This window comes from Lissotriton helveticus, chromosome 4_1 (genome assembly GCF_964261635.1).
Source record: "Lissotriton helveticus chromosome 4_1, aLisHel1.1, whole genome shotgun sequence".
In the NCBI taxonomy this organism is placed as follows: Eukaryota; Metazoa; Chordata; class Amphibia; order Caudata; family Salamandridae; genus Lissotriton; species Lissotriton helveticus.
The window spans coordinates 141,403,771-141,424,153 of NC_136063.1; the positions used below are offsets into that span (position 1 = coordinate 141,403,771).

The 20,383-nt window shown below is 47.1% G+C and overlaps 1 protein-coding gene across 1 annotated transcript in view; it reads left to right on the forward strand.

Annotated features, from left to right (window-relative positions):
• Window positions 1-450: 450 nt before the first annotated feature.
• The window catches only part of PLEC (plectin), a 1,130,647-nt gene continuing 1,110,714 nt past the window's right edge, over window positions 451-20,383 (forward strand). The window contains exon 1 of the mRNA XM_078686563.1: window positions 451-593. Within this exon, the coding sequence (XP_078542689.1) occupies window positions 576-593 (18 nt within the window). The 5' untranslated portion in view covers window positions 451-575. The remainder of the gene's footprint in view (window positions 594-20,383) is intronic.

Sequence of the window (20,383 nt, forward strand, 5' to 3'; positions counted from 1 at the left end):
TTATCAGGTCCGAGGAATTTTGAGCCCAAGACCCGCCGAGGCTGGGAACTGAACCCTGGTCCCGGGCTTGACCTCTGCATCAGGGTCTGCCGCGCTAACCATTGAGCCACACTTCTCCCCCGTCAATAACTCTCTTGTATTGTAAGTGCTTTCTCGGGCTGCTGTTTTTTCCAAGCCTGCCTGCCTTCTTTATGTTATTTTCAGCCTCGCCCTCCCCGAATCACTTTTTGTGGAATATCTTCAAAATGCCCAACACTTCCAACTGACCATCCCCTGTATCCGTCCCTATATCTCCTCCTAAATAATGTTCCCCCTCCCTTTCTTATAATGAGGTGGATCGGTTCAAAACCAGGCCTCCTTGTGCATCTGTATCTTAATAAATATTTTCTAAGAGAAACTGAAGAAAGACTCATTTCTAATATGAATATTTCTATTAACATGTCCAGAGCAAAAGAAAGAAGCCTACAAGACAGAAAGAAGGTTCAGGAGAGGTGAAAACCAAGCCTGATAAAGACCAGCGTGGGAGAAAAGCTCAGAAGACCAAAGAAGTGAAAAAGTCCTTTGAGCGAGCAGCCATGAGGACGTGCAGACAGGTAGGACAGAATTATAGGCATGCACAAGGATTGAACACAAGAGCAATTTGTGATAAACAGGCACTTTAACTCCTCAGTAAAGGCTAGTTAACCTATAGGTAACAATAAACAACATCAAAAAACGGATGTTAGTAAGTAACAAATCTAAAAATAAATCGGAAGTCTCTCGTCCATTAATTGAACTCAGTCCAATTATTTCACAGCACTGCAGTCAATATCAGAATGCTGCTTTCAGATAGGCGGCTTTACGCTCAGTTCACCAGGGAGTTTGGCCTCAGTACATACAAGTTCCTTATAGATACTGGGGAGCAGGGCAGACGGAGAGTTCTCTTTGTCCACACAGGTCGTAGTGTATGCATCTTGGGATGACCCGAAATCATATGTCTCTGTGCTAATGCCAGATGCATTCCACAATTGGGTACAGAATAGCCTACTTTTAGGTCACTCTACATAGAAAGACACCTCATTATATTAGCAGAGCTCTCACGTTCCCCAGACCATGACTGAGTAGCTCATCTAGTTCAGCGTTTAAAACGTGGGACTTAAAAAGCATGCATATTTCTTTATAAAATCAGGACTACAAGTACCAGAATGCAAAGCAAAAACCTCGACTGGATAAGGTACTCACGTATTGACTAGGACTCGTCAGAAGCTATTTTGATGTATTTCCTTCAGTACTGATATACTGCTTCTTCTGCATGCAACCTCTTGGTGTCTAAAATTGCACTTTTATTTATGAGTGACATACACTTGAACTTTTTATATGCAAACATTTTGCTCTGTTATGATTCACACTTGAAATGTTTTGAAATGATTATATTCTGTGGCCAGAAAGAAGCGCCTTTCTTAATGTGACACTTAAGCAATGTAGAAGTGTAGAATGCCATGCTTGTTTTATTATGTAGCGTTTAAATATATATATATTTCTAGTCTCTTCAGGGAGGTATAGTGATATTCATGGTTGACATTGTTGTTAAGTGGGACAGCTGTGATTAAGTTGCTAACTTTGTCCATACATAACATCTTCTCCTTAGTAAAGACTAGCCAAACCAATTTTTTTAAAGATATTATACACTGCTACCACTAAAGGTATGTAAGGGCTGAGAGGAATCATTCCCACTCCGGCGTGCAGAGTTGGTTCAGTGACTAAATATCGAGGTACATAATATAGAATGCCCAAAATATTGACTCCAAAATATCAAAGTACAGAATATAGAATGCCTATCTACAAACAGGTAAGAACTAAAATATCTAATCCAAAATATAGATTGTCAAAATATAGTTAACTAAAATATCATTTTTTTAAATGTATTAAAAATAATATTAAAGTAATTAAATATTAAAAACAATAAAGTAAAACATACTTAAAATAATGTAAAAAAGCTTAAAATGTAAAAGTAATAAATGTAATGTAAAAAAAGTAGAGATTTTGTTGGATAGCGAGAGGGTAAAAATAACTATTCAGACTCCAGTGAGTGCAACAGTAGGGAAAGCGTTGGATAGCGTAGGGGTAAAAATTACTATTCCCACTCCAAAGAGTGCAACAGTAGGGAAAGCGTTGGATAGCGTAGGTGTAAAAATTACTATTCCCACTCCAGTGAGTGCAACACTAGGGAAAGCGTTGGATAGCGTAGGTGTAAAAATTACTATTCCCACTCGAGTGAGTGCAACAGTAGGGAAAACGTTGAATAACGTAGGGGTAAAAATTACTATTCCCACTCCAGAGACTGCAACACTTGGGAAAGTGTTGAATAGCGTAGGGGTAAAAATTACTATTCCACTCCAGTGAGTGCAACAGTAGGGTAAGCATTGGATAGCGGGAGGGTAAAAATTACTATTCCAACTCCAGTGAGTGCAACAGCAGGGAAAGCGTTGGATAGCTGGAGGGTAAAAATTACTATTCCCACTCCAGAGAGTGCAATAGTAGGGAAAGCGTTGGATAGCGGGAGGGTAAAAATTACTATTCCCACTCCGGTGAGTGCAACAGTAGGGAAAACGTTGGATAGCGGGAGGGAAAAAATTACTATTCCCACTCCAGTGACTGCAACAGTAGGGAAAGCGTTGGATAGCGAAGGGGTAAAAATTACTATTCCACTCCAGAGAGTGCAACAGTAGGGAAAGCATTGGATAGCGGGAGGGTAAAAATTACTATTCCAACTCCAGTGAGTGCAACAGTAGGGAAAGCGTTGGATAGCGGAGGGTAAAAATTACTATTCCCACTCCTGAGAGCACAACAGTAGGGAAAGTAATTATGTAATATTAAAATAAGATTCAATCAATCAATCAATCAAAGGCATTTATAGAGCGCACTACTTACCCGTAGGGTCTCAAGGCGCTTGGGGGGGGGGTGCCGTTACTGCTCGAATAGCCAGGTCTTCAGCTTCTTCCTGAAGGAAAGGTGGTCTTGGGTCAGGCACAGGTCGGGAGGGAGGGAGTTCCAGGTCTTGGCGGCGAGGTAGGAGAAGGACCTTCCTCCTGTTGTCGCTCTTCGGATGCGGGGGACGGCGGCGAGGGCGTGGCTGGCTGATCGGAGGTGGCGTTTCGGGGCGTAGAAGTTGATTCGGTTGTTGAGGTAGCTCGGGCCTTGGTCGTGTAGGGCTTTGTGTGCGTGGGTGAGGAGACGGAAGGTGATTCTTTTGTTGACGGGGAGCCAGTGCAGGTCTCTCAGATGTCCGGAGATGTGGCTGTTGCGAGGGATGTCGAGGATGAGTCTGGCTGAGGCGTTCTGGATCCGCTGGAGTCTCTTCTGGAGCTTGGCGGTGGTACCGGCGTAGAGGGCGTTGCCGTAGTCCAGTCGGCTGGTGACGAGGGCCTGGGTGACGGTCTTCCTGGTCTCGGTGGGGATCCACCAGAAGATCTTCCGTAGCATGCGCAGGATGTTGAAGCATGATGAGGAGACGGCGTTGACTTGTCTGGTCATGGCGAGCGAGGAGTCCAGGATGAAGCCCAGGTTGCGTGCGTGGTCTGTCGGTTTGGGTGCGGTGCCCAGGGCGGGGGGCCACCAGGAGTCGTCCCAGGCGGAGGGCGAGGAGCCCAGGATGAGAACCTCCGTCTTGTCTGAGTTCAGTTTCAGGCGTCTGGTCGTCATCCACTCGGCTACATCTTTCATCCCTTCGTGCAGGTTGGCTCTGGCGGCGGCGGGGTCGTTGGTCAGGGACAGGATCAGCTGGGTGTCGTCGGCGTAGGAGATTATGTTGAGGTTGTGTTGGCGTGCGATGGCCGCGAGGGGGCTCATGTAGATGTTGAAGAGGGTGGGGCTCAGAGATGATCCTTGTGGGACGCCGCAGATGACTTCGGTGGCCTCTGACTTGTACGGTGGTAGGCGGACTCTCTGCGTTCTTCCGTCGAGGAAGGAGATGATCCAATCCAGTGCCTTCTCCTGGATTCCGACGTTGCTGAGGCGATGTACTAGGGTGCGGTGGCAGACCATGTCGAATGCCGCGGAGAGGTCTAGGAGGATGAGGGCCGCTGTGTCTCCGTTGTCCATCAGGGCTCGGATGTCGTCGGTGGCAGCGATGAGGGCGGTCTCGGTGCTGTGGTTGGCTCGGAAGCCAGACTGTGAGGGGTCGAGGGATCCATTCGTCTCGAGGAAGGCGGCAAGCTGTTTGTTGACGGTCTTCTCGATGACTTTTGCTGGAAACGGGAGGAGCGAGATGAGGCGGTAGTTCTTGAGGTCGGTGGGGTCCGCTGTGGGTTTCTTGAGTAGAGCGTTGAGTTCGGCGTGCTTCCAGCTCTCGGGGAAGGTGGCGGAGTCGAAGGAGGTGTTGATAATGTCCCGTAGGTGGGGTGCGATGATAGCGTCGGCTTTGTTGAAGACGTGGTGAGGGCAGGGGTCGGTCGGAGATCCGGAGTGGACGGAGTTCATCATGCGGATCGTGTCTTCGGTGCTGATCGGGGTCCAGGCGCGGAGGGTGGTGGTGGGTGGCGTTGCTGCGGTGGTGGCGTGTGTCGGTTGGCTGCTGAAGCTGTTGTGTATGTCCGCGATCTTGTTGTGGAAGTAGGCGGCGAGGGAGTTGCAGAGGTCTTGCGATGGGGTGATGTCGTTGTTGCCTGCGCTGGGGTTGGAGAGCTCTTTCACGATGTTAAAGAGTTCCTTGCAGTTGTATGCGTTGTTGTCCAGTCGGTCCTTGAATGCAGTTTTCTTGGCGGTGCGGATCAGTTGGTGGTGCTTCCGGGTGGCGAGCTTGAGGGTGGTCATGTTGTTCGGTGTAGGTTCCCTTCTCCAGACTTTCTCGAGGGCTCGGCAGTTCTTCTTGGAGCTCTTGAGTTCGTCGGTGAACCATGGTGCTTTCTTGCTGCCGGGTCTGCTGGGCGGGGTCCTCAGAGGGGCGAGTTCGTCTGCGCAGTTGTTGATCCACTTCGTGAGGTTGTTGGCGGCCTGGCTGGGGTTCGCTGAGCTGGCAGGTGGGTGCTGACTCAGGGAAGCGGCGAGTTGGTCGGCTGTGATCTTGTTCCAGCTTCTTCGAGCAACCTGTTGCTGGTGGTGGTGGGTCGTCGTTCTTTTGAAGGTGAAGTGGACGCAGCTGTGGTCCGTCCAGTGGAGTCCTGTGGCGTGGCTGAAGACGATGTCTGTGCTGGATGAGAAGACGGCGTCGAGTGTGTGTCCGGCGAGGTGGGTGGGGGTGGACACCAGCTGCTTGAGTCCAAGGGTGGCGAGGTTGTCGAGCAGGGTGCTGGTGTTGCGGTCGTTGTTGTTCTCCAGGTGGAAGTTGAGGTCCCCCAGGAGGATGTAGTCAGCGGAGCGGAGGGCGTGCGGGCTGATGAAGTCGGCGATGTCCTCGCTGAATTGAGTGCGTGGTCCCGGGGGTCGGTAGATCAGGGTGCCTCTGAGGGTGGTCTTCGGGTCGGTGTGGATCTGGAAATGCAGGTGTTCGGCGGTGGTTAGGGTGTCGTCGGTGCTGGTCGTGATGCGGACGGTGTTCTTGTGGATGATGGCGATGCCTCCTCCCATCTGGTTGGCGGTGCGGTCCCTCCGGGTGATCTTGTAGCCCTCTGGGATGGCGATGGCGATGTCGGGCGCTGAAGAGGCGTTCATCCAGGTCTCCGTGAGGAAGGCAACGTCCGGGGCTGCGGTGTCTAGGAGGTTCCAGAGTTCGATGGCGTGTCTGTGGACGGAGCGGGTGTTGAGCAGGATGCACTTGAGGTGGTTGCTGCTGGTGTTCGGCTTGGCCGGTGCCGGTGGCGGGCAGGTCCGGATGCAGGTGAATTTGCAGGCGTGGCAGCTGAAGGGTCCATGGGTGTGCTTCGGAGTAGCTCGGTAGCATCCCTGGGTCCCGCCGGTGTTGAGAGCGATGAGTTCGGCGGCGTTGTAGGTTCGTCGGGTCGGCTTCCGTCGGTGGGGGCCAGGGGTCCTGGCACTGGGCGCGGTCCAGGCGCGGACGGGCGCAGACGGGCTTACCTTTGGCGCGCCTTCGGCGCACAATCGGCGCGCCCGCTGCGCGTGACCGCTGCGCGTGACCGCTGCGCGTTCGCACGGTCGCCATATATGGCGAAGTGCGCGGGGGGATTAAATTATCAATACCAATAAAAAAGTATATTAAAAATAATTACCAATTAATATAAATTAATTACCAATTTAAAAAAAGTAATTACCAAATAATAAAAATTAATTACCAATTAATAATTCATTATCAATACATATAAATAAAAATAAATATTTACTTTATTACAAATAAATGACTTCCAACCCTATTCCCCTATAAACCCACAACCCGCTCCAAATAATAAAAAATACAATTAACATCATTATCAATTAATCAATTAATAAAAATTACCAATTAATAAAAATGTATTACCAATTAATAAAAATGTATTACCAATTAATAATTCATTATCATTCAATTAATTATCAATACATATAAATAAAAATAAATATTTACTTTATTACAATTAAATGACTTCCCACCCTATTCCCCTATAAACCCAAATGTATTACCAATTAGTAAAACATAATTACCAATTAATAATTAATTATCAATCAATTAATTATCAATACATATAAATAAAAATGAATATTTAATTTACTATAATTAAATTACTTCCCACCCTATTCTCCTATAAACCCACAACCCACTACGGAAATAAATTACGCAAAAATTAAATTACATAACATTACATAACATTCATTACTTAAAAAATTACTTTAAAAAAATTAAACATACATTACAAAAATAATACATAATTTTAACACATATACTACCATACATAACACTAAAAAAATCGATATTATGGAAATCAATATTTTAAATTCGATATTATGGAAATCAATATTTCCTACCCCAATTTTCCATATTCTGACTAACTATATTTTGGTGATTCGATATTCTGTCCTATCTATATTTTGGAATCGATAATCTGGCCTGTCTATATTTTGGATTCTATATTTTGGGTGTTCACTAAGTTGGTTATCTGTTATTAGGAGACTGAAGATCCCAATTGAAGATGGGATACAGTCTTTTCCTGTGACTCCACAATAAATAAAACGAATTTCGTTGCGCGCACTGCATCACATTTGGTGATGCAGTGTGCGCATCAAAATTAGTTTTATTTATTTAAATGTTTACTTACCTGTAAAACTCCTTAATCCATACACTACTACCCCTCACCCTGCCCCTCCCCCTGCCCACATCACTGCCCTGCAGTAACTCCTACTGCCGACCGCTACTGAATGCAAGTGCTCCACATGCAAAACACACAAAAAGAGAACAAGATATGTTTGCTTAGAGATGATGGAGTGAGCAGTTTTAGAGGAGTGGTGCGGTACAGAGTTAGATGGGTGGGTGTAATATTCCCTCCATCTGAGTGCCTTCATGTTCAGCATACAGGCATGAGGCAAAACAGAAGCACCCTAATTTCTCCCTTTTCTTCCTAGTCGCTGACACAAGCTTTTGCTCTTGTCTCTTTCCTGCCTCCACCCCACAGATGTGGGCTGTATCCCATTTTTTATTTTTTCAGTTTTTGTGGTTCGAACTCGACCTGAAGGTATTGGAGCGCTATACATGAGCACCAGTAACATTACATAAGGATACATTCATTTTTGTTTTTATTTGGTAGGCACAGGTAGATTAACTGATTAGCCCAGAATCACAGGATGTTGAGCTTACGCTGGGACTCAAACTTGACTCCCAGTCCTAAAGTTGGCAGTTTTTACTATTACGCCACATCCTGTCTCTAGTTGAGTATCACAGACACCAGCTCCTTTTTTCACCCCAATCTCCACCTATGGTGTATTTTAACATAGAGACACATCACCTTGCTCCAGTGCACACACACATGCACCCACATGCATCAAGTGCGATTCGGAAAAATCGGCCGTTTGTGATTCCAAAATCACATTTTGGGATGCATTAAACATTTCCACAAAAATCGCAATTTTTTGCCATTCCTAAAAATGCGATTGCATTTAAGGAATCGCATTTGTGCGAATTTGGAAATAGGAGGTGCAAATTAACACGAGGTTGACTCTGGTGTTAATTTGCATAATCTTTCAAAAATGCTAAAAAATGCATTTTTGAAAGTTTCATGTTACACACACACATGTCCTTTGGACATGTGTGTGTGAAACTTGCACTTAAAAAAACATTTCAAGGGTGCAGGGGGGGGGGGGGTCCTTTGGACCCCCCTCAGCACCCTTGCAATGCATCAACAAATTGCGAATCGCAAAAAAAAAAAATCCGAAAATTAAGAAATCCTAAAAACCTTTAAGATTTCTTGATGCATGGGATTTTGCAATTCCTAAATTGCGATTCCTTAATTTTCGCAATTTAGGAAATGCTAAATCCTACAATGATGCATGTGGCCGATGATTCCTTCCCTGCCTCACTCTCACAAGCCCCATGTCTTCCTTTCACTCCAGCCTTTTCCTCCCTCACCAGAACAGACATTATACCTCGTTCTCTCCTTTCCTATCACAGGCAGCATTTCTTTCTCCTCACAGTTTCCTTTATTTCCATTTCCATCACCTACACCAGCACGCTCGTTCCCACACATTAGGTGTGTGTGTTTCTCACGTCTGTGTCTCGCGCTCGCCCACACACCACTCTCTGTCACTTCTGCTGCTGGTAGTTCTTTAGTGAGCAATGCTGCATAGGCCTGCGTTAACCCTGCTGAGACGTCGTAGCGGGCTCTCTCCACGTGGGAGCCGCTCCAGCCAGATGAATATTAACAAATACAATGCTCGCCACAATGTCAGCTGCAGTGACTGTTGTTATGGCAAAGTAAAGACCTCCATAGAAAAGTATTTTTAGATTTGATAATATATTTGGCATCAAGTCGAAATATCTACACAAAAAATTGCATATTTTTCACAAGTCCAACTAAGAATCTTCTTTTCAGGTTCCCTGCAGATTGGTCAAGGTATGACAAACCTATTTGGGGTCATCTAAAATTGGATGTATGACGTTATAACGCATACTTTTATAACGCATACCTTTACAACGCATTTTTTACAACGCAACATCCATTACAACGCATGCCATTACAACTCATTTTTAAAAACTACCATTACAACGCATTCCATTACAACGCATACTACCTTTACAACGCATACCATTACAACGCATAACATTACATTGCATGTATGGTAAGTATTGGATAGTGTAGAGGTAAAAATTACTATTTTAACTCCAGGGGGGTGCAACAGTAGGGTAAGTGTTGGATAGTGTAGGGGTAAAAATTACTATTCTAACTCCAGGGGGGTGCAACAGTAGGGTAAGGGTTGGATAGTGTAAGGGTACTGTGCGTTGTAATGTTATGCGTTGTAATGGTATGCGTTGTAATGACATGCGTTGTAGTGGTATGCGTTGTAGTTTCATGCATTGTAATGGTTATGTTGTAATGGCATGCGATGTAATGGATGTTGCGTTGTAAAAGTTTTGTTATAATGGTAGTGCGTTGTAAAAGTTGCACTGTAAAGGTTGTTTCCCCTAAAATTAGTATGGGTCCAGGAACAATAGCCCACTCAGAATTGAGCGCAGTGGAAATCCACAAAGCTGTCCCGCTCTACCTGTCTCTTAACCTGCGATGCATTCTTGACAATGCCATGAAGTGGTCCTGCTATGAAAATAAACCATGATGGCGAAGCCGAGTGGGTGGGAATGTTGCTAGAGCCTTAAGATGAGTTTATTCACTCAAACAACACAGGTAACTTATTCCTATGGAATTTGTTTTTAAAAGATGTTTTTCAAACGGGATGATGTCTTTTGAAAACAATTAAATACTGGTGTGGACTGCTTGTTTGCAGTGAAAAGAAAACACAGGCATTAACAATGCCAATAGGTCTGGCTTTCAAGGAACGTTTTATGGTAATGTGAAGCATTACAAGTAAATAGTGTGGGGATGGATACGTATTTGTGCGGAAGCAAAGAACTATGGAATAAGTGTGTGTGTGTGTGTGTGTGTGTTTTATTTTTCAAACCCAGCAGCTGGACAAATAAACAAAATGACCACAGCTGTGTGGAGGACAAGCACTGAGACCAACAAGTGTGTGGACCCAAAGCCCCAGTGTTTAATTTGAGCCGGTGGTGTCTGGTGCTCGGCACATAATGGTCAACACCACACGTACGACAGTCTTCCACATGGAGGCGCTGCTCATCGAATTTAGAGATGAGCAAAACAAAGATTGTTTACGAATACAATATACATTACAAATGGCTACTACCCTGCCTCCCCAGCCGTTCCTTTAAGCTTTGGGGACCTGAAATAATCTGAACTGTCGCACTTGCAGGTGAGACAGATGGTTAATAGTTGTTTTGGTTCAGCCATTGGCAGAGATGAAGAGCAATGGGTGGTGCAGGGCACTGGCATTTATTATTTTACAAATTAAGCGCTGCAAAGTCCCGATCTAGTGATGCTCACATAATTGTCTGGCAAACACTGCATGGTCACGCCAGTCCATAAAAATATTCATTCTGTTGAGAAGGTGGATTTTGGTAAACACATAGTTTGCTTTTCTAAAATGAACTTTCTATCTAGAACTGAGTAGTTTTTAAAGCTGCTTTCTTCAAATGTTATCTCCAGAACCATTTAGAAGGCTCGGGTTTTTTCACCTGTCATGGGGAGAAGGCTGAGTCAACAACGTGCAGTGTAAGGCTCTGCGGTTTGGTTTCTTAGAGAGTAGTTAGCTGGGGGGAATCAGGAGACTGTGGCTGGGTTTTTACATCGGATGAAATTAATAATTCAAAGGCGTGATGTCACGAATTAAGGAACACAGTCACGGGCCTGACATCATCCCAGTGAAACATGTGCTGTAAAACACGGCCCGTGTGTACCAGATGCAGCCAAACATGTCCGGGCTGCCACCTTTTAAAGGAGAAATGCCGCTCGCTTCTAGCAAGTTTGAAATGGTATACAACCTTTACAACGCAACTTTTACCACGACCTACCATTACCACGCATTTTTTACAACGCAGGATCCATTACAACGCATACCATTACCACGCATGTATTTACCACGCAGGTACTTTTACAACGCATACCATTACAACGTAAGTATTGGTAAGTATATTATTTTATTAAAAATATTATTTGGGTTTTTTGGTAAAGGGGTATTTTTAGGGTTCAGGGTCAGTTTTGGGTTTTTGGGTAAAGGGGTATTTTTAGGGTTCAGGGTCAGTTTTCAGTTTTTGGGTAAAGGGGTATTTTTAGGGTTTAGGGTCAGTTTTAAGTTTTTGGGTAAAGGGGTATTTTTAGGGTTTAGGGTCAGTTTTCAGTTTTTGGGTAAAGGGGTATTTTTAGGGTTCAGGGTCAGTTTTCAGTTTTTGGGTAAAGGGGTATTTTTAGGGTTTAGGGTCAGTTTTCAGTTTTTGGGTAAAGGGGTATTTTTAGGGTTCAGGGTCAGTTTTCAGTTTTTGGGTAAAGGGGTATTTTTAGGGTTCAGGGTCAGTTTTCAGTTTTTGGGTAAAGGGGTATTTTTAGGGTTCAGGGTCAGTTTTCAGTTTTTGGGTAAAGGGGTATTTCTAGGGTTCAGGGTCAGTTTTGGGTTTTTGGGTAAAGGGGTATTTTTAGGGTCCAGGGTCAGTTTTCAGTTTTTGGGTAAAGGGGTATTTTTAGGGTTCAGGGTCAGTCTTGGGTTTTTGGGTAAAGGGGTATTTTTAGGGTTCAGGGTCAGTTTTGGGTTTTTGGGTAAAGGGGTATTTTTAGGGTTCAGGGTCAGTTTTGGGTTTTTGGGTAAAGGGGTATTTTTAGGGTTTAGGGTCAGTTTTGAGTTTTTGGATAAAGGGGTATTTTTAGGGTTCAGGGTCAGTTTTGGGTTTTTGGGTAAAGGGGTATTTTTTGGGTTCAGGGTCAGTTTTGGGTTTTTGGGTAAAAGGGTACAGGGTAAAAATTAAATATAATTAAATTTAAATTACATTAAATTAAATTAAATTAAATTAATTAAATTAATTAAATTAAATTAATTAAATTAAATTTAATTACATTATATTAATTTTAATTAAATTAAATGTTAAAAAATATTATATACTTACCAATACTTACGTTGTAATTGTATGCGTTGTAAATACATGCGTGGTAATGGTATGCGTTGTAATGGATCCTGCGTTGTAAAAAATGTGTGGTAATGGTAGGCGTGGTAAAAGTATGCGTTGTAACGTCATACATCCGTTTGAAATATAGGACGAGTCGAAGGATAGTACCAGCAAGAGCTGGTAAACTTTCTATAGTATTCACACTCGGTATGAAAAATTATTGCATTTAGGGTAGAACCGCTTTTAATTTGCTATTTTTATGCAACCCTTTTGAGTCAATGGGTATAAATTACTGCCTTTCGCTGCTTCTCTCAAACACTTTTTCCCGCCTCTCCATAAAAACATCACTGTCGGTAAAATACGGGCGGCGGCCCCTTCACAAGTGCAGCGTGCTCACAGAGACCGCCGTGGACCTTGGATAGGAGAGACAGAGCGCCTCTTTGTCAGCAGTCTGGGAGCTTTCAATGCCGCGGGTTCAAAGGTCACCAGGCTGGCACGCAGGCCGGGCGCTGCCCGCGCAGAGCTTCCAGCCCCATTCCTGGATGCAGAGGGCGGGCAGGGCGCGCTGGACCGCGGCCAGGGTCTCCACACAAAACACGGGCCATAAATCGTGTTCCGGACGAGGCCCGGGTTGTGGACACGCTGCACACCACAGAAAAGCTATTGTTCACCCGCGACGGAAGGCCTGAGAAACAAGACAGCTTCCCACCCCGCTGGAGCTGTGCCTGCCCTGCAGGGGGCTGTGGGTACCAAGGGGGTACAGGCACTGGAAGTGAAGCTGCGCGTGGAAGGAAGGGAGTAGCCAGAAAACATTCTCCTCAATTGGAAGTATTCCCGAAATGGCACTTAGCAAATGAGTGAGCCCTGGGGGAGTTGGGTGGGTTTATTCCCGCCCCAGAGGGAAGTATGAAGTTTCCACCCATTCATCCATCTACCCACCTACTCATCCATCCTTCCACCCATCAATCAACCTACCCACCCGCCCACCCATCCATTCACTTACACAGACTGATCAAAGTAAAAGAAGCTGTAAAGGAAAACGAACATATTTTATATTAACCAAACCTGTGGAGTGGCGCCCCCTCGCCCAGCACTCAAGCTGCTAAAGTAGGGGGTGCATGACGCCCAGGCATTGGGGCCAGGAACGAGCTATTAGAAGCCAAGGAAGGGCACAGGAGCCGGAAGGGAGGCATGGGACCCGAATGTGCGGCCTGTGCATGGGTGTCAGGAATGAGGCTCTGGAAGCCGAGGGCACAGGAACCGGAAGCGAGTCAGTCCTTGGAGGCCTGGAATGAGCAATCAAGAGCCCATATGGTATGGGACGCGGAAGTGACGCCTGTGGGCTGTGGATGGATGTTAGGAATGAGGTAGTCGGAACCAAGAGGGCACAGAATTGAGGTCTGTGCGTGGATGTCAAGATTGTGACTCTGAAAGCCCGGGCTTTGGAAGCCAAGAGGGCACAGGAACCGGAAGTGAGGTCTGTGCGTGAATATCAGGTGTGAGACTGGAAGCCAAGAGGGAACAAGAGCGATAGAGTGGCCTGGGCATCAGGTAGGGTGACCAGAATTTTAAAGCCAAAAACCGAGACATTTCCCAAAATTAGAAGAAGGGCTACAATTTTACTTCCACGCAGCGCACAGAATGACAGTGATTCTTAGCAGAGGATTACAGAAGTGGCAGTAAGAACGTACAGAAAATGCTATTTTTAAAGGCAGTAGCATGCCTGTTAATTAAATTCACTTCTTATAACAGCAGCTAACTATCCCTGCTTTGCAAAACTTAAAAAGATACCTCCCAGCGTTTTCAGCCGCCCCTCTCTAAAAACCGGGCCATGAGCTTAACGACTTGAAATTCCCCTTGAAAGAGCTCGTGAAAAACCGGGACTGTCCGGGTAAATCCGGGACGCCTGGTCACCCTCGCATCAGGGCCAGGCTCGGAACTCAAAGCAGCCCTGACAAAAATGGTCAAAACAACCCTGCCCACTTCCTCCATGCGCCCTCAATACTCTCTTCTCTCACTCTTCTAAAGTACCTTCTCCCCGCCCAGTATTCGGGGAAGTTGAAGAAAGTGGCTTAGGCCCAAGCAGGGGCTGCCGCCCTAAAAATTATTTTTCAAAACTCCAGCCTGCTGGGGAAATGCCTGGTGGAAAAATGGGGCATGCTGGGCCTGCTGTGCCTATATCCAGGGCAGGGGCGTAACACAGGCCCCCGCAGCCCACGCGGTGCGGGGGGCCCCTAGCTCCAAAGGGCCCCCTCGGCACTGAACTCTGGCCGGGAGAGCTCCTGATTGAGCCCGGAAGGGGCCCCCCTAAGCACCGTGCAGGGAGACCCCCTCACTTTTCGTTACGCCAGTGATCCAGGGCTGTCGGATCATCTTGCACCGCAGTCCGACGGATTTGCCTCCCTGAATAATCTGTGCCCCGAACTCATCGTTTTGGTCGATGCCTGTGCACGTGCGTGCCAACTTCCGGAGTCGGGCGTAGAACATGTCTACTGGTTCTGCCTCGGTTTGCCATGCCCGGCGTAGCTTGAACCGCTTGTAGTCTGGGTTCATTTGCGGGTCAAAGTACCTGTTGAGGGCCGCAAAGGCTGTGTCATACTTGTGAGCTGCTCCTTTGTTGCGCAGTGTCTCGAACAGCTCTTAAAGCTCGTCTCCCTCAAAGTGCATGAGTAGGGAGCGCTTCACCTTCCCATCGGTTTCATGGATCCCTGTAAAATAGTGATTGAGGCGATCTCCCCATAGTTTCCATCTGGGTGTGGTGGTGGCCGGGTCAGCCAGCTGGCTGAATGGGGACATCAGCATCAGTGATGCGTGAGAGTATGGCACTTTTGCCGGAGCTTGAAGTGGCGGAGGATCTCCCATGCTGTATCTAGAGTGATCCTCTCCTGTGGTGATTTCTCCAACTTCTGCAGTGCGTGTGGTGTCGCCGCAACTCTCCTCTTTGTGTGTGCTGTGCCTTCCCCTTTCTTGTGCCTGGAATGTGTCCCTTCTAGTCTTTCCAGACTGACCTTGACCTGATGTCCTTGAATGTGCTGATCCCCTGCTCCGGACTGTTCTGCCTCCTGCAGTTCTATTTATTTCATTATCCCCTTTTTTAGGGCTCACGCCCTGCGTTGCACTGCACAGCAGTGCACGCGCAGACAAGAGTCCTTTTGTTCGGGGTTCCGAAATGGACCCTGGAATCGTACATGCTTGTGCGTGTGTTTTTACTTTTGTGGCCTGCTATTGGCCTTTACCTGCGTGTTTGTTTTTAAAATAGCACACAATAGGCCAAAGGCGGGGGCATTGCTCCGCCCATGGCCTATTGGTGTCTATTACGCGTATTCCTGCTGTATGGTTTCAATTATCGTTCCCAGACACGGGCGCGATAATTGAAACCATATGGCGGGCGCGCACCACTCGCAGCTTTGTTTCTAAAAGTGATCGCTTTCAGTTTCGCGATCGCTTTACTTTTTTTGTGTGGCCGGTTGTAGCTCTCCATTGATGGAGCTGCGGGAGTCTCTCCTCACGCTAGAATTTTTTGGGACAAAAGTAGTAATTTTAACCAGTTATTAAATCACTGTGTTATATATTTTATTTTAAGTATTTTGTATAGATGCTTGAGTGAAAGGCAACTATGCGTTTGCATCATCTGCTGAAAGCACCTTCAATAAATTCAGTTCAATTACACCATCTACAAAGTTGTGCAAAATTCACAACAAAACTAAACATGCATTGGCACAGCCAAAAGGATGACATCTAATCCCAAACCCATTGGCTTTGTCAATACTATCGCCTCTGAGAGGCACAGACAAGCGAAATCACAAGGCACTGAGGGTTACCCTATGATTTAAGCGTTTTATTTTCTTTGGATGTGCTGAAGCAATCGATGCTTGACAAATGTTCTCATTAACTAATAAACAAGCATTGGCAAAGGCAGTAGGGCTGACTTTAGTGTGCTATCGCGTCCACATAGAGGCATGCACAATGCACACAGACAGTTTATGAAATATGCACTAAGATAGGTGTCTAAGTGAAAAAGAAGAAAATACTTCACACGTTTTTAAACTTGACTTGTCCTCTCATCCCGTGTCAGATATGAGTAGTTAATTCAGTGATGAATTTTTTCCATTGCATTCGGTACGGACAGTCTTGATATTTTTATTGTAAGCACCCAGCCATATTTGCCAGAAAACAAACAACAAGCATTTCCAATGCAATAGGTCTCGCATTACTGAATGTTTGAGCTACTGGTGTTGCATTATTATTAGCAATGCTCAAACTTTATTAATGCGAGACCTATTGCATTGCAACTGCTTGTTTTTTTTTTCAAGCAACCCCAGCACCTCTTGCCGCTCACCACACCACGTGGGGCATGCTAACCTCTGTGCAGGGTCTCCGAACGGACTTGCAGAGGTAGTCTCTCCGCCTGAGGCCTTGAGGCCCTGCCCTCACACAGCGAGTCACACGCAGGTGGGCCCGGGCCTGTGAGGTTCTGCCATTGAGGTCTCCTGCCCACACGAGAGACACTGCCGCTCTGCTGTGAGCATTCAGGTGCTGCCTTAGGGGTTTTCAGCCCCCACATGAGGGCTGCTGCAGATTCCCAGCGAGTGTGCTGGATCGTAGGCTCCCGTGCTGAGCACACCTGCTCCTACGCCAGGAATCAATGACGACAGGCTGCACGGGCACCTATGCTGGACTGTAGGTTCTCCAGTGCAGACAAGGCCTCACACCGTCCGCAGGTGTAGCAAACTTGTGGCGGTGGAGATATGCAAGGGTCCTTGAAGCCCTCGTCGCCAGTGTAGCCCACTGGGTCCGCTATGCTGCTGGGCCTCACCTGCTTGCTAAGGAGACACATGTCAGGCTCAAGTAAGTGTCGGACAAAGGTCACGTGCGACCTGGGGCCTGTTTATTTATCCCCTCGGACCGAGCCCAATCATGAGGGGTGGTGCCATGGGTGTCTGCAGGGGGGGGCAAGAAGGAGCGCTTGCCCCCCCCCCGGAGCACCCCTCCTTGACCCCTCCCACCCATGCTTTTACGGACACCTTTTCTCATAATTTTGGGCCCTGCAGGGCGCAGAGCTGTTCCTTGCCAGAGGCCTCAACTCACTCCCTGATGGGGCGCCTTGCACGCCTACTTGCTGCCCTCCCGCCCATTGTCATTCTGTCTGTGGCTGATCATCACATACAGGATGACAATGGCCAGTTTGAGCTGCGAAAGCATACATCCCACCCTGAACCAATGAGGCAGCTCTGTGGGTTGGGTATGCGCTGCCGATACCAGCGGACACAGAGGTGTGTTGTGTATGCCATGATCGGGTTTTTTCTACCTAAGGCCATGAAACGGAACAGGCTCTGGCTTGAGTGCCACTTGACATCACCACTGCTAGAGGTGGTGCAGAAATACCCCCACCCCCTTCAAACTTGTGCTCAATGATATTCTGGTTTGTGCAGTCCTTTCCTTAATCAGCCATAGGTGAAAGTTCAGGCTGCATCCTAAGGAGTACCTTTGTTTACCCCTTACTTCTTTTAGGACCTCACTCCTTTCTCAATACCTTTACTTCTTTTCCTCTTCAGTAAAATTTCTCTGACACATCTCTGCACTTCCTTTATATCAACGCACCCCTCTACCTCACCTGTCTACCTCAGTCTTTGTTATTCCCTCTTCCTCAGCTGTCTCTACCTGTCTCTGACACACCTCACCCTCTCTCTACCTGGCCATCTCACGTTCTACGACTGCCTTATTCTCCCCTCTCTATCTTTGATTTACCTGTCTCTGCTCCTGAATCTTTTTCTTCTACACCTCACTTCTTTTTCTACCCTTCACCCCTCGCTACCCTTCTGTTTGCCTCACTATGGTCTTTACCCGGCCCACCTTTCAGCATCTCTTCCCATTTTGCCTCCCTCCCTCACAGCGCTCTCCTAGCATGCCTCTGTTTCTCCCCTCACCACCATGCCTGCCTTTACCCCTCCTTACCTTTCTAACCAGCCTAACTTTCTACCTTCCTGTTATTCCTGGTAGTGAACCTTTCATTTGACGCCTTCGGTTGTATTACCTACGCATTCAAATTGAGTAGGTCATTGTTGTGCTCCCAACCAGTCCCCTAGCCTCTCAACATGCCCAGATAAAATAATAAGCATTGGCGTAGCCAATAGGTCTCACCTTTGGACCTGCTGCATAACTAAATACTTATAAGGTCCCAAAGGCGAGACCTATTGGCTATGCCACTGCTTGTTTTTCTCAGCTTGGCCTTAGCATTACCCGATCCTAATTGTCTGCCATTTTAGCCCGCCCCTATTGATTACCATTAGCCACGGCCGTTCATTTGCCAGGTTAGCCCCCGCCCCCTGGAAAATTTCTGCGGACGCCCATGGGTGGTGCATAGCAACAATGTATTGTAGAGTCCGGATGGAACTCTACAGGGCTCTCATCCTCAAGCATCACTGTTGGGACATGATTGGCCAGAGCAATGGCTGGCACGCGGCCAGTCCTATGTTCTTTTCTATGCTTGGGCGTCAGCGCCAGCCAGGCACTTTCGGGGTCCAGAGTTCAAGTCACATCATCCCTGATACGGGAGCCAGCCCGCATTAGCCAGTGTGTGCCTTGCGTCAGAGGGCACCAGAGCACACAGGGTACATTCTAATGTAGACACAAACCTTCATTCTCTCGCAGGGCTGCCCACTTCTGACTAGAAGGTGTCTGCGCCTCTCCACCGGCCCAGGGACGTAGCTATCATTGGTTACAGCAGGTGCAGTGGCACGGGTACCCTGACCTCTGAGGGAAACATTGATCCCTGATAATTGCTGCATTTTACTACTCCAGTGGCATTCAAATGAGCCATTTTCCTTGCTTGCACCAGTGACCTTTGCATCCTTGCTGCACCACTGGATCGGCCACGGCGTGCACCTGTCAGCATTTCTTTGAGTAAGGCATGGACGTCAATCTGAGGCACAGGTGATGGTCAGATGGTGATGGTTTCCGGAGGGGTCATAGCACGGAATCCGCCCTGACCGTGGTGCTTGACAACATCCGCACCACGGTCGACAAGGGCGGAAGTACGTTGCTGATCCTTCTGGATCTCACAGCTGCATTTGACACCCTGTCTCCCCTCATTTTAACATCTCGTCTGAGGGAGATAGGGTTGGAGGGGCAAGCGCTAAGCTTGTTGGCCTCTTTCCTGGACCAGAGGGAACAGAGAGTGAAGCTGGGAGAGTTCCTATCTCCATCCCTGCCGCTGAATTGGGGGGGTCCCACAGGGGTCGGCGCTAAGCCCGACCCTGTTTAATATCTATGTGACCCCCCTGGCCAGGCTCATTAGATCTTTTGGGATGGAGGTAGTGTCATACGCCGATGATACGCAGATCTTACTGTCTCTCGCCAAGTCTGTCAGCTCCTCTGCCTCCAAGTTTAGACTCTGTATGGAGGCAGTCGCCCTCTGGATGATTAACAATTCACTGCGGCTAAATGGCGAAAAGACAGAGATCCTCGTATTCGGCGAGAAGGAAGACATCTGGTCGGCGGACTGGTGGCCTGAATCTCTGGGGACCTGTCCGGCTCCAACTCGGGCAGAACGAAATTTGGGGGTTATGATTGATCCCTCACTTGACATGGCTCTTCAAGTAAGGCGGACCATCTCTACCTGCTGGGGCATCATTGCAATCTTGCGCAAAATTAAGTATTATCTATCTGTGCAAGCTCGGAAACAGACGGTCGTAGCTTTGATAACATCCCGGCTCGACTATTGCAATGCTTTATATGCCGGGGCGAATAAAGGTCTGCTGCGAGGTCTCCAATCGGTGCAAAATGCTGCGGCGAAGTTTGTCCTGGACCTTCCGAAAAGGTCGTCTGCGACCTCTGCCAGGAAATCTTTGCACTGGCTCCCCATTGACGCCAGGATTTCATTTAAAGTGTTATGCCTGGTGTATGGTGCCTTAAACAAGAAGGAGATTGGAGGTATAAAAAATCTCCTCTCCTCGTATTCTCCTGAGAGGAACCTTCGCTCCTCGTCGAAATTGCTCCTTACGGTGACTCGGGTGCGCAGAGCTAAATGGGGAGGCAGAGCTTTTTCCAATCTTGCTCCAAGATGGTGGAATCTGGTCCCCCTGGAGATTAGGATCCTACCCTCAATGCCTGCTTTCAGAAAAGCTTTAAAAACTTGGCTCTTTGGTATAGCATACCCTTAGCTTTGGGTTTTAGCCTTTTTCTTTCTTTTTTTTTGATTCTCTTTGGTAGGCGCCTTGATGCCTCCGGGCAAAGTTGCGCGTTTATAAGTTTACTTTCAATTCAATTCAATTCAGATGTCACAGGCATCTAGGTACGGCCACTTCTGCACCAGCTGTGCACTGA